We start from the raw sequence: 15009 nt of genomic DNA on the forward strand, positions 1-15009 counted from the left end.
TTAGGGTAAACATGAAACTAAACTTTCATGATAAACATGAAAATACTTCTCATATACGGATTTAGACAAGGGATAAATTGTTGAACGGTCACGTGAGCCTTCAATTTCAACCATAGGATGAACTACTTCTCCTTTACGAAAATTATATACAAGCAAGTTGCTCCAGTTGAATTTACCATACGCCAAAAGAATTTCATCTTCTGAGATGTACAAGGGTTCTAGCCAAATGTCTGATCGGATTATTGCATTGCCGAATGGAATCGTAAACAATATAGTCCAAGATTTTTCAACCCCATAATCTTTCATTATCCAAATAGTGCAAGCAGTGTTGATATCACAAGCAGGTTGAAAACTCATAGAAAGGAAGTTCTTGAGGACTTGCAAGGAAGGGGCGTAGTCACAGGAGCCAGTGTGAGTGTGATTGTTTCTAGGTAGGCATAATCGACCAAAGGACTCTGTTTCCAAGTCAAAGGTAAGAATGAACCACTCATTATCGTTATCAGGAACATGCGCCATCCAATTGAGAGTGCCACTAACAAATGTGCCGCTATAACAACTTGTAAAATATGGAAACATGGGATGATCAACCGTTTTCCAAGAAGGATTTGGATCGAAAGTGCAAACTTTAGCTCTATATCTAAACAGACCCGCAGCTACAGTGGATGACTTAGAACCCGTAACAAATTTATACTTGTCACGTAGGGCATCATACCCTAAGCCACAAAATACAGGTTGTAGATAATCGCCGCCGGGATACTCGAATGGAACGTTTAGGGATACGGAACGAGTACAAGGATTGAACAACGTCAGAGTTCTATAGGGAAAACCTTCACACAAGCAAAGCAACCCGTTGCAAGATCCCTGAATGGTTTTGTATTTAATCTGAAGTGGCTCGATTCTAGTTGGTTGAAGCTGATTATAAAGAAGAGATGATACAGAGCACTGCATGATGTCAAGCCCATCAGATTCCAAACTACAATACACTAATCGAGGTTGAGTTGAGCGTTGATGGTGGTGCATGACGAATTCATGGCTGGAGATGAAGGAATTCCATGAACGGCAGACGGTCCTCAGCTGCAGGAGGAGCTTCACTGGAAGCCTCAGCAAGATTTCCCTAAACAGGTCTCCCGGAAGATTGCATAAATCGTATTCATGGTTTCTCATTCTCATTGGACAATTAGGATTAGGATTTGGGTTTTTGTTTTTTCAATGTGATGGAATATCAATAAATAGGAGAAGGTAGGACGCGGCACACATACAGACAGGTTTTTATTTGATATACACTCTTTTTTTTTTTGTTGAATTTTTAAGAAAATTTTTTAAAGTGAATTTATTTAAAAAAAATTTAACAAATAAAAATAACTTTATATTTATATATCTGATATAAAAATATTTTCTATTTAGTAATTATGTTTATTTATTATGTCAAAAATATTTTTTTAGGTATAATTTTTTAAAAAATATAAATTATAGTTTTAAAATTTTTTATTTTTATTTTTTTTGAATTTTTTATTTTTAAAATTTTGTTTAAAAAAAATCTTTTTTAACAACTTCATACCACCTAAACAAATTAAACACATAGTAGATATGATGGTTCAATAACATTTGGACTATTAAATAATTCTAATAATAAAATATATTTTTTAAATTTTTTTATAATTATTAAATATTTTTTATTTAATTTTATTTATAAATTAATCTTTTCTTTATTATTTAATTTTAAAATTTATTTTTTATTTTATAAATTATTATTTTATTTTTTATTTATCTTATTTTTAGAATTTTATCTTCAATTTTTTAATTTTATTTTGATTTAAATACCTTAATCTTATCTTTTTTAATACTAAAATTGATAATTAGTGCATATAAAAATTAATTTTAAAATTAAATAAAAGATGAATAATTACTTTGTAAATACCCTAATCTTATAAATTACTTAATTATATTGGCTTTGTAGTATAATCGGACTATCCCATTACTTTGCATAAAGAATTTTGTAAAAAAAATTTAATATTAAATCAGAGAATTTTTTTTATTGTGGGTTTTTTATTTCAAAGTTTAAAAATCGTATACTCTGATTTTTGTTTCTAAGCTATCAAAAAATCAGTCTAATTTTTATAATCTAAATCAAATAGTGCCATATTTACGAGTAAAAAAATTACCAAACCAAATCTAAATACTTTTTCAATAAAAGTATTACGATCCATACCTTAATTTGTCCACTCTTGAGCTTATCAAATTTTAGTAAAAATATACTATAACATAATGTTGTGGATTTTGCAAAGAGGAACAATCACACCGTAAAAAAGCATACATAAATTAAATTATTTTATTTAATAATTAGAACGGCAACTATGAAGTTGATATAATATGAAAAACCAAAAATTAATCTTAAGATACTGATAAAACCAAATTTTTATGATAAATATAAAAAAGAAAATATTCACATGATAACATCTTTATATAAAAATGACATTATAAATTTTTAGATGATTGATCAAACATATTTAGTTAAATATATTAACTCATCTAATGTCCACAATACTATCTTCGTATAAAGACATCATCATGGCAGTATCCACCACATGAAAATACCTCCCAATCAGATAAGAAAAAAATTGACAAAGTGTCACCTAAGTTATTAATCATAGGATAAACAACTACTCTTTTACGAAAATTATATACAATCAATTTGTCTTGGTAGAATTACGGTGTGCTAAAAGAATATCATCTTTTGAGATGTAAATGTAAAAAGGCTCTACCCAAATGTCTAGCAGAATTATTCCTCGCCAAATGACACAATATAGTCCAATTGAGAGTGCCGCTCACAAATAACGTGCCGCTATGACACTATGTATAATATGGAAACACGGGATGATCAACCGTTTTCCAAGAAGGATTTGCATCGAAGGTGCAAACTTTAGCTCTACCTCTCAAACCACCGGCAGCTACAGTAGATGACTTAGAACCCGTAACAAACTTATACTTGTCACGTAGGGCATCATACCCTAAGCCACGAAATACAGGTTGTCGATACTTGCCGCCGGGGTACTCGAATGGAACGGTTAGGGATACTGAACGGTTACAAGGATTGAACAACGTTAGAATTTTATAGGGAAGACCTTCACCCATGCAAAGCAACGCGTTGCAAGATCCCTGAATGGTTTTGTATTTCATCTGAAGTGGCTCAACTGTAGTTGGTTGAAGCTCATTATTATAAAGAAGAGATGATACAGAGCAATGCATGATGTCAGTCCCCTCAGATTCCAAACTACAATATACTAATCGAGGCTGAGTTGAGCGTTGATGGTGGTGCATGACGAATTCATGGCTGGAGATGAGGGAGTTCCACATGAACGGCAGACGGTCCTCAGCTGCAGAAGGAGCCTCTCTGGAAGCCCCAGCAATATTTCCCTAATCAGGTCTCCCGGAAGATCGCATTCATCGTATTCATGGTGGCCGCTCATTCTCGTTGGACAATTAGGGTTAGGGTTTGGGTTTCATTGGTTCAATGTGATGGAATATGAATAATAGGAGAAGATAGGGAGCGGCACACATACACACAATTAGGTTTTTGTTTGATATAAAGGGTTTCTTCAGGTGAATTTTTACGAAAATTTAGTGATGGTTTTTAAAAGATTTTTTTAAAATTAAAAATAATTTTTTGTTAAAATATTTTATATAAAAATATTTTTTTATTTAATAAAAATATTTTAAAGGAGGGATATATATTCATGCATTTATTTTAACAGAATAAGACAAGACACTAAGAATAAGACATAAAGAATAAAGACACAAAATTTTGTGTTTTTGTATCCTATTTGGTAATAAATTAAAACAAATTATAAAAATCTAATTTATTCTCATTTTTTCATTCGAAAAATTTGAGACGAAAAATATAATTATAAAAAAATTAACAAAAATAATGAATGAAAAAATAAAAAATAAGTTGTGTCTCTTGTTAGTGTCTCTGTGTTATTCCTGTCAGAATGGACATAAAATACATTAATTCAGTATACATTGTCTCTATCCATATCTTCTCTGTTAAACACAATTTTATGTCTCTATTTCAGTGTCCTGTCTCGATAAACAAACAACCTTACTTCTAATTTGATTTGTAGTACAAAAAAATAATCACAAACTTTTCAAATTACAACTAGGATGTGAATTGTGAATTGTTCCCAATGGAGAGAGGTCAGCATTCATAAATTTGCACTTCCTATGTTAAGCTTTGAACTTTTTTAATTCACCAAATTCAATTTTAAAGATCCTTCTCCTTCATAGAAGATGAGAAGTTCACTTTAGTCTTCTTTGGAGAGGGTAATGTCGTTATTTATTTAGTGATAATTTTTTTCTGTTTTAAATAAGTTAAATAAAAAATAAGAAAAATAAAAAATTATTTAAATAGAGGAATAGTTTCGTTTAAAATTATTTTAAAACTCTTCATAAGAGAGAAAAGTTTTATTTGATGAAGTTGTAATCTCATCACCATTTTTTTATGGTATTTGCTACCGTGTTTACATCTCTCATAATCAAACAAAAGTTAACAAGCCAATTCCAATGCATGATATCCCTTATTTTGAGTATCAACGATTCAATAAACCCAAAATCATCTTAGTGATTAGTAACAAGATTAAACGCTTTCACACAATCCGTTTCACAAATAACATTTCGTTGATCCACTTTTCAGGTTAAGAGATATCCTTTTCAAATAGTAAACAATTTTTCTTGAAGAATACTATTATTCTCAATCATTCCCAAACACTCGCTTTGCTAACTCTCATTACAATTTCTAATAACGCAAGCAAAACTAACACTATCACCATAAACAGGATCACTAACATCACAATTAATCTTAAAAGTATCAATGGATGTGGATTCCAAAAATCACTTAGAATAAATGGGAAGAATATACGTTGTAATTCAAAAATACTCTTAAACTCATTTTCTGAAGCTAATGTCAGACAAATTACTTTTTCCAAAGGCCAAGTCTCATGAAGATTAAAGATGTTATTATTCATTACTTGCCATATTCACCAAAGTCCCGAAAAGAACCTGAATGGATACTCTTTGCTATGATACAAGAATTAGTCTTCAAATTCAGAGGATGATAAGAAATATCCAACTTATGTCATACAAGCCGAGTTTTTGGACAATTCAGAATATAATGTAAAACTAATTCCTGACTAGAAAGGCATCTTGGGCACCTATCCGATGACGACATTCCTCTTCTGAAACAAAAACTTGCAGTAGGACAATCATCCTTAAAACACTACCAAGCCAAACATTTGTGTTTTTATGGAACAAGCTGGCGCTAAAGACAAAACCAATTCTTCCGCTCCTCCCAACCAAACAACGGCTTACACAACCACAAGTAATCGTTGCGTGAATCATAGACTTTGTCAACAGACCCAGCCCAATACTACACTTTAGTGATAATTTAAAAATAAAAAATATATATTGAATTTTTCAAAATATATTAATTAACTTACATTCAATAAAATTTGTACAGAAAGTAGTATTACTTAATTAGTAATACTAAGTTTGAATAATATACTTATGTAGGTTAATTAATAGGTTATTATTATTATTTTTTAAAAACGAAAGAAGGGCATTTATTGATGAGTGCTAATAATATTTCCATTCAAATCATTTCCAAAATTAATTCTAAAAATATCATCTAAAATTTAGCTGCCTATACAAAATACCCTAATTTTAAAACGTTGTTTGCCAAATTTTATTGTTTTACAACTCTTACTAAAAAAAGAAAAGAAAAAGAAATTGTTACTACAGCTTCTAGAGCTAATTCTTAAAAAACGTTGACCAAACAGAAAATTTCCATTTTTTAAACTCGTTTATATTTAATAATTCCAAAACATAATACTCCTCTGATCATAGGGAGAAATAATAATCTCCCAAACCCAAAATAATAATAAAAAAAGCAAGAAAAGTTAGCAGAAAAGAAAGGGACCCAACTTCCATAATTTGGGGATCCTGGTGGGGACCCACGCTTCCTGTGTTCCCATTCAAGGAAACGTTGTGATTCCCCTCATTAATTCTGGAGAAAAGAAAATGGGAGCTGCATTTCAGGGTATATCTACAGATTTCAAAGGAAGAATAAAATATTACAAACATGATTGGGTTTCTGCATTCTCTTCTGGTGCTAGGTACCAATAATTTTCCTTTTTTCCCCTCTTTTCTTCAGCCTTTTTTAACAAAATGTTGTGTACATAAATTATTCTTCTTCTTATTGTCTCCTTTAGATGAATTTCGCAAACAAATCTTTCTCTTTAAAAGAATTTTTGAAGGCTTAAAATTATTCCTCTTCTTGTTTTCTTCCTTCTGGCAATTTTTGTTAAATTTCTCAAACAAAAAATACTAATGTACATAACAAATTAGTTATTATGCGTCTATGTATTTTATATAAGTTGGTTTATTTAATAGTTTTTTTTTCAAGTGTAGTATGTATAAAATTTGAATAGGTTTTTGGTTTTGAATTGACCCTAATAATGACACTCAAAACATGAACATGCACATGCACTTTATGAAGAAAGTTTTAATTGATGTTTCTATATATGGTCTGTAAAACAGAATATTGGCACCAACATTCTACATATTCTTTGCGTCCGCTCTTCCTGTCATTGCTTTTGGAGAACAACTAAGTAGAGACACAGGTATTGAACAAATATTCATCTTTTTTCAATATTTTTAAGGTTTTCTTTTTAATGAGACAATTTTTTTATTATTATATTTGCTACTAAACAGGGGGACGGTTGAGCGCAGTAGAAGCATTGACATCCACAGCGCTATGTGGAATTATTCATTCAATATTTGGAGGACAACCTTTATTGATTTTAGGAGTTGCCGAACCAACTGTTATAATGTATAGTTATCTTTACAAATTTAGCATAAGCCTTCCTGCAATTGGCAAAGAGCTCTTTTTGCCTTGGGCTGGATGGTATGTTATCACACTTATTACTACAAATTCATTTTATAATATTTTTCTTTATAATTTTTCCTCTAGTTTTTTTCATGGAAAAGTCTAGAGCCCAACAACTTTTATATTTTTTGGCCAGCACTTAACCATCAAAATAAAAGTGAGTGATCTCCCACCATTAAAAACACTATTGATGGCTAATTGATGGTTACAAAACACCAAAATTACTGCCCCTAGCATTCATCTTTTTCCATTACTTTGTCGATTTTGTGTTAATTGGTTTAGTTTTTAAAAGAAAACATATTTTTAAATGATATTTTTTTAAAAAAATATCTTAGAAAATAAAAACATTTGATATTTTATTTAAATATATTTTACTAACAATTTATTTTAAGTAAAAGAAATTTTCTTAAGTAAAGGAATTTTTTTAAGATATAAATTATAATTTCAAAAGTCAATTAACTATAAAAGAGACAATTAACTATAAAAATAGAATTTTTGTTTCCATTTTTATCTTTTTATACCACTCTTAAAAATAGGATCTTATATTTTACAAGACATGTCTTTTTAACTTATATACGTCCATTTTTGTTGTAGGGTTTGTGTATGGAGTGCACTTTTCTTGATTCTACTTGCAATTTTTAATGCTTGTTCAGTTATCACAAGGTTTACAAGAGTTGCGGGCGAATTGTTTGGCATGCTAATTACAGTTCTCTTCTTTCAGGAGGCTGTAAAGGTAATCCTCTATCCACGGTGATAATCTATTTATAGGTATTAAATTAAAAAAAAAAAAACAATAAAAACTTTATTATAAATAAAAATAAATTATAAATATATATGAAACTAAAATATTTTTATTCATTTATTTTTTATAATATAAATGAAAGATAAATTATTAAAATAATATCTAAAAATTTATTTTGATTGACAAAAATAATTTTTAAGGATACGAAAAATAAATAAATTTAAAAATGTGATAAAAATAATTAATAAATATTATATTTTTAATAATAATTTTTTTGTATTTATTAAATAATTTATTTATTTAATTTAAATTTTTATAGTAATATTTGAATAACTATTTAAAAATTGCACACAAAAAAAAGTAAAATTTGATCTTTAGAATGTTTTATTTTTCAAAGGAGCGTAGTCACATCAATTAAAAAAAAAACTCACTTGACATCTAATTTTCAAATTGTAAGGATAAAAAAAATATTAATTTTCTAATAATGCTAGAAAAAAATCACATCAAAATTTGATTTCTAAAACCTTTTTATGAATATATATTTAATATTTAATTATTTTATCGAATTTTTAAATCTTTCATGAATTTATTTATCATTAGTAACTTTTGAAATTTTTTGTCAACTATGCTAATTTTTGGATACTATTTTAATAGTTTACCTATATATAAAAAAACTAAAAAATATCAAGATTATTCTTATAATTGTTTTATTGATCACATTAATTTTATTTAGTTCATTGATATATCTAAGGAAAATAATTGGAGGTTTTAAATTATTCTCTTAATTATTTTTCTAATTTTTAAATAAAAGATTATTGAATATTTTTATGTTTTCAAAAGTAATATATATTGTTACAAATTTGAAAACCATAAAGATATTTAGAGGATGAATTAGTAGTCTTGATTATTATTTTATATTTAAATTCATATAATATAATTATAAAACATTTGTTTTCAAGATTTTTGTTTTAAAAGAAAAATGGTTATCTTCTATTTCACTTTTTATAATCACAAATAACAAATAATCAGATCTTTTTTAATTAAAAAAAACTTTGGTATATGACAATATAATTTAATTTATAGTTGAGTCCTTATTATTGTTTTTTTTTTTTTGGTGACTGTCCTTATTATTGTTTACTAATTTTTTCAGGGTAAAGTATATTTTTTGTCCCGAAGTTTAGCAAAAATTTTAAAAATACCCTTAAGTTTTATTTTATTTCAATTTTGTCCTAGAAGTTTTCTATTTGCATCAAATATACCCTTAACGGCTAAATTTTCAAAAAAATTAAGACCAATCTAACAATAATACATGAAAACTATGCTTGATTTACTTGTGTTGAGAGTTGTTCTTATGAAATTATTGTTGAATTGGTCTTAAATTTTTTAAAAATTAGCCGCTCGGGGTATATTTGATGCAAATCGAAAACTTTTAGGACAAAATTGAAACAAAATAAAATTTAGGGGTATTTTTAAAACTTTTGTCAAACTTTAGGGACAAAAAATATATTTTACCCTTTTTTCAATTAAGTACCTACAAAAATATATTTATAAACATTTCATTTCTTTTTAAGTTTTTGTAACAGCATAAATTTAATTAAAATTTTTTATAAAACACGAGAATCTAATTATAAGCTTTAAAACGTAACAACTTATTTATAAATTTGATAAAATTATAAAATCTCTTTATTAATTCTCTTAAAAAATAATTTTTTTGATAAAATAAGTTTTAGAAAAAAGAATTAACACCTTAGACCGAAAAAATTATCTCAATCAGGCCAAATAAATCATTTGTTTGATTTGAACCATAGGGAGTAGTCGAGGAATTCAGGGAGCCAAAATCTGAACATGGAGAAAAAGCTGAATTCTATTGGCAATACATTAACGGATTGTTTGCAGTCATTTTCGCTTTTGGAGTTCTTCTCACTTCCATGAAGACCAGGAAAGCAAGATCATGGCTATATGGAACAGGTAATTAAATATTAATATCCAAATATATTTACCAATATGGATTAATCGAGTTATCAGCTCACTTATTGCTAAAGTAAGTGTTGAATGTTCGAATTCCGCCTCATAAATGCTGCCATTGTGGGTGCAGGGTGGATGAGGAGCCTTCTTGCGGATTATGGGATTCCCTTGATGGTAGTGTTATGGACAGCAGTATCTTATGCTAAGCCAAGAGGTGTTCCTAAAGATGTTCCTAGAAGGTTGGATTCTCCACTTCCATGGGAACCTCAATCTCTCTATCATTGGACTATAGTAAAGGTATTAATTTCATGCAGACTTCTATATATTCATTTTCTCTATCCACAAAACCATGCATGTTTTCAACATTATTGTTCATATATATCTATGTAAAATGTTTAGGACATGGGGAAGGTGCCGATTCCTTATATATTCGCGGGGATTATTCCGGCAGTGATGATAGCGGGATTATACTTTTTCGATCATAACGTAGCTTCCCAAATGGCTCAACAACATGAGTACAATCTTCAAAAGCCATCTTCCTACCACTATGATATGCTTTTGCTTGGAATAATGGTAACTTTTTTTTAAGAGTAATTCTCTAAATCATTCGAATTTTCAGTCCAACACTTCAATCAATTCTAATAACTAAATTTGTCTCTAATCTTTTATGTATTTTGTTAAATAAATCAATTTCTGTCATTAGTTATTCAATAAAAAATATAATAGTCTTAATCAATTTTGATAAAGTAAATGAAGTAACCTTAGTTTGTTTTCTTTATAGACTCTGATCTGCGGTCTCCTGGGCGTTCCTCCGTCAAACGGAGTCCTTCCGCAGTCTCCAATGCATACAAAAAGTTTGGCAGTTCTTAAGAGACAGGCATGCATCATTTTCCTTTCTTTCCACATCATCAACATCAGGACTCCTAGTTTTTGTTACTCAAATATTTGTTCAACATCATCAATTTTCAGATGCTCCGAAAGAAAATGGTGAAAAGTGCCCGGGAATGCATTAGGATGAACAAGACCAATTCTGAAATATACGGAGAGATGCATGATGTTCTCAGACGAATGGATGCTGAGCCTACTGTAAGTATTCCTTTGTAAAAGGCAGAGATTCGAATATAGTTATTTTGTATGAAATTAATAGTTTCAAATTATTACATGATTTGTACATTTGATGAAATTGAGATCTAAGGATTTTAATTATCAATTTCATATAAAGATAATTTTACGGGAACTTCTAAAGGTTTTTGAATTTGGCACAGGCTAGAGAGTTGCAGAATTTGAGAGAAGCTGTAATGAACCCTGACAACAAGGATGGAACTTCTAAAGGTTTTGATCCTGAGAAACACATAGATGAGCACCTACCAGTCAGGGTTAAAGAGCAAAGAGTGTCCAACTTATTGCAGTCCATTCTGATCGGCCTATCCGTTTTAGCCATCTCTGTTATCAAAAGGATACCTACCTCCGTTTTATGGGGATATTTCGCTTACATGGCAATCGATAGTTTACCCGGCAATCAATTCTGGGAAAGGATACTACTTCTCTTCGTCACTAAGAGCCGCCGTACCAGGCAAGTATATAATTTGTTACGATTTGGATCGAATAGATCAGATAAGTTCATTCATGCACTTTTTCATAAATAATGCTACACATCCAAGTCTTTTTGTTAATCAAGTTCAACGAAGCTGGTCTAACATAGCAAAAATCAGTTATAACTAGCACTGGTTGGACTTAGTTTATAAATAGACTTGGATGTATCGCATTATTCCTTTTTCGTAGACTCTTTTGCTAATGGTTTTTTTTTTATGAGCAGAATTTTGGAAGGTTCTCATGCCTCATATGTGGAGACAGTACCATATAAAACGATAGTTACTTTTACAGCCTTGCAAATATTATACTTTGGAATCTGTTTTGGGTTGACATGGGTGCCAGTAGGTGGAATCTTGTTTCCACTACCATTCTTCCTTCTCATTGTTATAAGGGAACGCTTGCTTCCCAAAATGTTCAACCCGGACCATCTCAAAGAACTTGATTCCTCTGAATATGAGGAGGTTGAGGGTGCTCCGCAACTGGTAGGATCCATTGTCCTTCTTTTGCTCAATAAATTATTATCTCGTTTGTTCAGATGATGACATGCATAAAATTTGTTTATTTGTTTCTTTTCTTGCAACATAAGGAACCTGACACCGAGGACAGCGGAGAAGAAGATGAGTTCTGTGATGCAGAGCTATTGGATGAGATGACAACACACAGGGGAGAGTTGAAACATAGAAACGTGAGCTTCGATAGAGGCCAACGCACCTCCGTTGATCATGTTTGAATCTGATGAATTTTTTCCTGCATTTTCTAAGATGCAGATAACATGATAAACATACCAGCAGGTAGAATAAGAAGGTGATCTTTTGTGGAACAAGAAAGTATTTAATCTTGAAATGCATTCAAAAAGAATGCATATCATCAAAATGTTTCAAATAAACTTTCCCTTAATTAGTTAGATTTGGAAAAGGGAGGAATAAAAATCCAATGGGTCAGATGGGATGTAGGGGAAATTGAAATGTATTATGGAAAAAAAAGCCAAGATATAAGAATCACTTTGAAGTTATTCTTTTATGTATTTATCCTTTTTTGGTTTACAAAAGTTATTCTTTTATTGTTTATCAGATGTATTAACACTTTTTTCTCTTATATAATACAGAGTTTGTTTTATTTCTTTTTTTCTCTTTCCAAATACATTTCCAAGTATATTTTCTTCTCTTAGGATAATATTGTAATGAGAAATATTATTTATTAGGATAAACTATTAAAAAAGCACCCCAAAGTTTATGCTGTTAATACAAATACGGGATGCTACACATCCATGTAATCATGTAATCAAGTTGGCTCAACACAAAAAAATTCAATACCATTAAATGAAACGTGAAATACACGCGCCCAACACACACGAAATCGCTCTTGCCCAACGCTTATTCTCCCCCACACTTCTTCTTCTTCTTCTTCTTCTTCTTGTTCTTCTTCTTACGCTCGTTTACGCACGGAGCGTCTTCTTCTTCGCTTTCTTCTTCGCGTTCCTCCTTCTCCTCCTTTTTCGCATTCCTTCTTCTTCACGTGTTTTCTCCTTATCGTCATTCTTTTGTTGTTGTTGCTGCAGTATTTTTTTGCCTTTTCCTCCTTCTCTCTCTGGTGAAGAAGCAGTAGAAGCCTAGAAGGTGCGGAAGAAGAGTTTTGAATAGTGCAGAATGAACCAAATACAATACTCATGGTGAACCGAACACAGTACTCATGATGAACCGAACACAATACAATTGTATAGTACTGAGTGAACGAAACATAATCCATTATATAAAATAAAATTAAAACAGTTTTCTGCAGAATGAACCGAACACAGTACTCATGGTGAACCGAACACAATACTCATGGCGAAACAATTGTATAGTACTGAGTGAACAAAACATAATTCATTATATAAAATCAAATTCAAATAACTCTGCCTACAATTTACATATTATCAATCAATTCAATTCAATTCAGTACACCTCCGTCCATTTAATTCAATTCAAATTAGCAATTGCATTCCATTCAATTCGATTCAAAATTGAATAATCCAAACTTTGTCAATTTGATTCGTTTCAGAAGAGTAATCCAAATCGCTCTCCTCTTTACCAAAAAATTATGAATCCCTAAACACTGAACCCTAAACCCTAAACCCTAAACACTAAAACCAGAATCCTGAACACTGAACCCTGAACCCATAAACCATAAATCCTTAAAACCCTAAAACCTAAACCTTAAACCCTACACCCTAAAACCTAAACCCTAAACTCTAAACCCTGAACTCTGAACTCTGAACCCTGAATGCTAAACCCTAAACCCTAAACCCTAAACCCTGAACCCGAACCTTGAACACTAAACTCTGAACCCTGAATGCTAAACCCTAAACCCTAAATCCTAAACCCTCAACCATGAACACGGTGAACCGAAATTAATACACGGGGCGAACCGAAAGTTTGAAACACATTGAACCCCTGTACACTGAACCCTAAACCCAAAAATCCTAAACCCTAAACCCTAAAACCCTATTGTTATTCTTTTGTTGTTGTTGCTGCTGTATTTTTTTGTCTTTTCCTCATTCTCTCTCTGGTGAAGAAGCAGTAAAAGGCGAGGAAGAAGAGTTTTGAATAGTGCAGAATGAACCGAACACAGTACTCATGGTGAACCGAAATCTTAATTATGGTGAACCAAAATCTTAATGTCTTGAAAATCATTCCCACCTTTGGAACAAATTTTTCATCCACAACACAGTTGATCTGCATGGTGAACCGAAATCTTAATTATGGTGAACCAAAATCTTAATTACGTGAAACAATTATATAGTGCTTAGGAAACAAAACAGAATATATTCGTCCATTTTTTTTAGACTCCTTTCTGCTTACTGAACCGAAAATATGAACATGGTGAATCAACTCTTTAGTACTCACCGAACCGAAAAGTTACACACAATTACTCACATTTAGTCACAGTTACTCACACTCACAGTTACTCACAATTACATATTATCAATTCAATTGAATTCAATTCAGATGTAGATCACCTCAGTCCATTCAATTCACTTCAAATAAAATTAGCTATTTCATTCTATTAAATTCGATTCAGAATTCAATAATCCAAACCTCATCAAATTGATGCGTTTCAGAAGAATCATCCAAATCGTAGTCATTCAACTGATTTGAAGAAGAAAATGAAGAAGAAGATGAACGACGAAGGTAATTGCGTTGAATCAATCCAGATCCATAATGCAGAGAAGAAAAATGCGAAAGAGGAGAACAACGAATTCAATTAGGTTAAAGAATAAGAAGGAGAACAGGAAGAAAAAGGTTTACGTTGAGAAATATTGATAAAGCAAAATAAGGATTCGTTATATAGGTTATAAGTGGCGCGTGTAAAACAAACGGGGGTGTGGGCATGGAATGAAAGTTACATGGATACCATCCATGTCATTTTTACATGGATGTAGAGCTTTTCTCGTACAAATAATCCTTAAAGATACGAATGACAATAAGACCTTGAATAATTTGAAAATGCGACAAAAATAATTAATAAATATTATATTTTTATAAGTGGCAAAAATTTTTTTACATTTAATAAATAACTTGTACATTTGATCCGAATTTATGTGAAGACATTTGAATAATTAATTAATTATTTAAAAGGTATAAAAAAAATAAGAACAAATTTTGATCTCTATAATATTTTTTTTTTAAAAAAAAAATTATCATTTACAATAATTTTTTTGAAAATATCACTTAACATAAGTTATCAAATTTTAAAAATATATATTTTTTTTATCTTTTTAGTAATCTTC

At 30.3% G+C, this 15009-nt stretch overlaps 3 protein-coding genes across 3 annotated transcripts; 1 reads left to right on the top strand and 2 right to left on the bottom strand.

The window, feature by feature from the left end:
- On the bottom strand, positions 1 to 1164 carry LOC112770522 (F-box/kelch-repeat protein At3g23880-like). The gene has a single exon (XM_025814865.1). It carries the CDS (start codon positions 1162 to 1164, stop codon positions 1 to 3), a length of 1164 nt encoding a protein of 387 aa, XP_025670650.1.
- A 1686-nt stretch (positions 1165 to 2850) lies between these two features.
- On the bottom strand, positions 2851 to 3354 carry LOC140181488 (uncharacterized). Its single transcript, XM_072225101.1, has one exon. It carries the CDS (start codon positions 3352 to 3354, stop codon positions 2851 to 2853), a length of 504 nt encoding a protein of 167 aa, XP_072081202.1.
- Positions 3355 to 5872: 2518 nt separating this feature from the next.
- On the top strand, positions 5873 to 12360 carry LOC112773096 (probable boron transporter 7). Its single transcript, XM_025818139.3, has 12 exons — positions 5873 to 6167; positions 6592 to 6674; positions 6766 to 6958; positions 7535 to 7673; positions 9491 to 9650; positions 9778 to 9944; positions 10047 to 10220; positions 10429 to 10524; positions 10617 to 10733; positions 10913 to 11220; positions 11464 to 11722; positions 11827 to 12360. The coding sequence occupies exons 1-12, from the start codon at positions 6073 to 6075 to the stop codon at positions 11968 to 11970; spliced, it is 1935 nt and encodes a 644-aa protein (XP_025673924.1). The 5' UTR covers positions 5873 to 6072; the 3' UTR covers positions 11971 to 12360.
- Positions 12361 to 15009: the final 2649 nt, after the last annotated feature.

This window comes from Arachis hypogaea, chromosome 18, assembly GCF_003086295.3.
Source record: "Arachis hypogaea cultivar Tifrunner chromosome 18, arahy.Tifrunner.gnm2.J5K5, whole genome shotgun sequence".
Taxonomy (NCBI): domain Eukaryota; kingdom Viridiplantae; phylum Streptophyta; class Magnoliopsida; order Fabales; family Fabaceae; genus Arachis; species Arachis hypogaea.

Bases quoted from the DNA above. Each gene is read 5' to 3' on its own strand.
- LOC112773096 (XM_025818139.3), top strand. From the start codon at position 6,073: ATGGGAGCTGCATTTCAGGGTATATCTACAGATTTCAAAGGAAGAATA. The intron at 10,734-10,912 runs GTAAGTATTCCT...AATTTGGCACAG, and splicing joins GAATGGATGCTGAGCCTACT to GCTAGAGAGTTGCAGAATTT. The intron at 11,221-11,463 runs GCAAGTATATAA...TTTTATGAGCAG, and splicing joins ACTAAGAGCCGCCGTACCAG to AATTTTGGAAGGTTCTCATG.
- LOC140181488 (XM_072225101.1), bottom strand. From the start codon at position 3,354: ATGTGGAACTCCCTCATCTCCAGCCATGAATTCGTCATGCACCACCAT.
- LOC112770522 (XM_025814865.1), bottom strand. From the start codon at position 1,164: ATGAGAAACCATGAATACGATTTATGCAATCTTCCGGGAGACCTGTTT.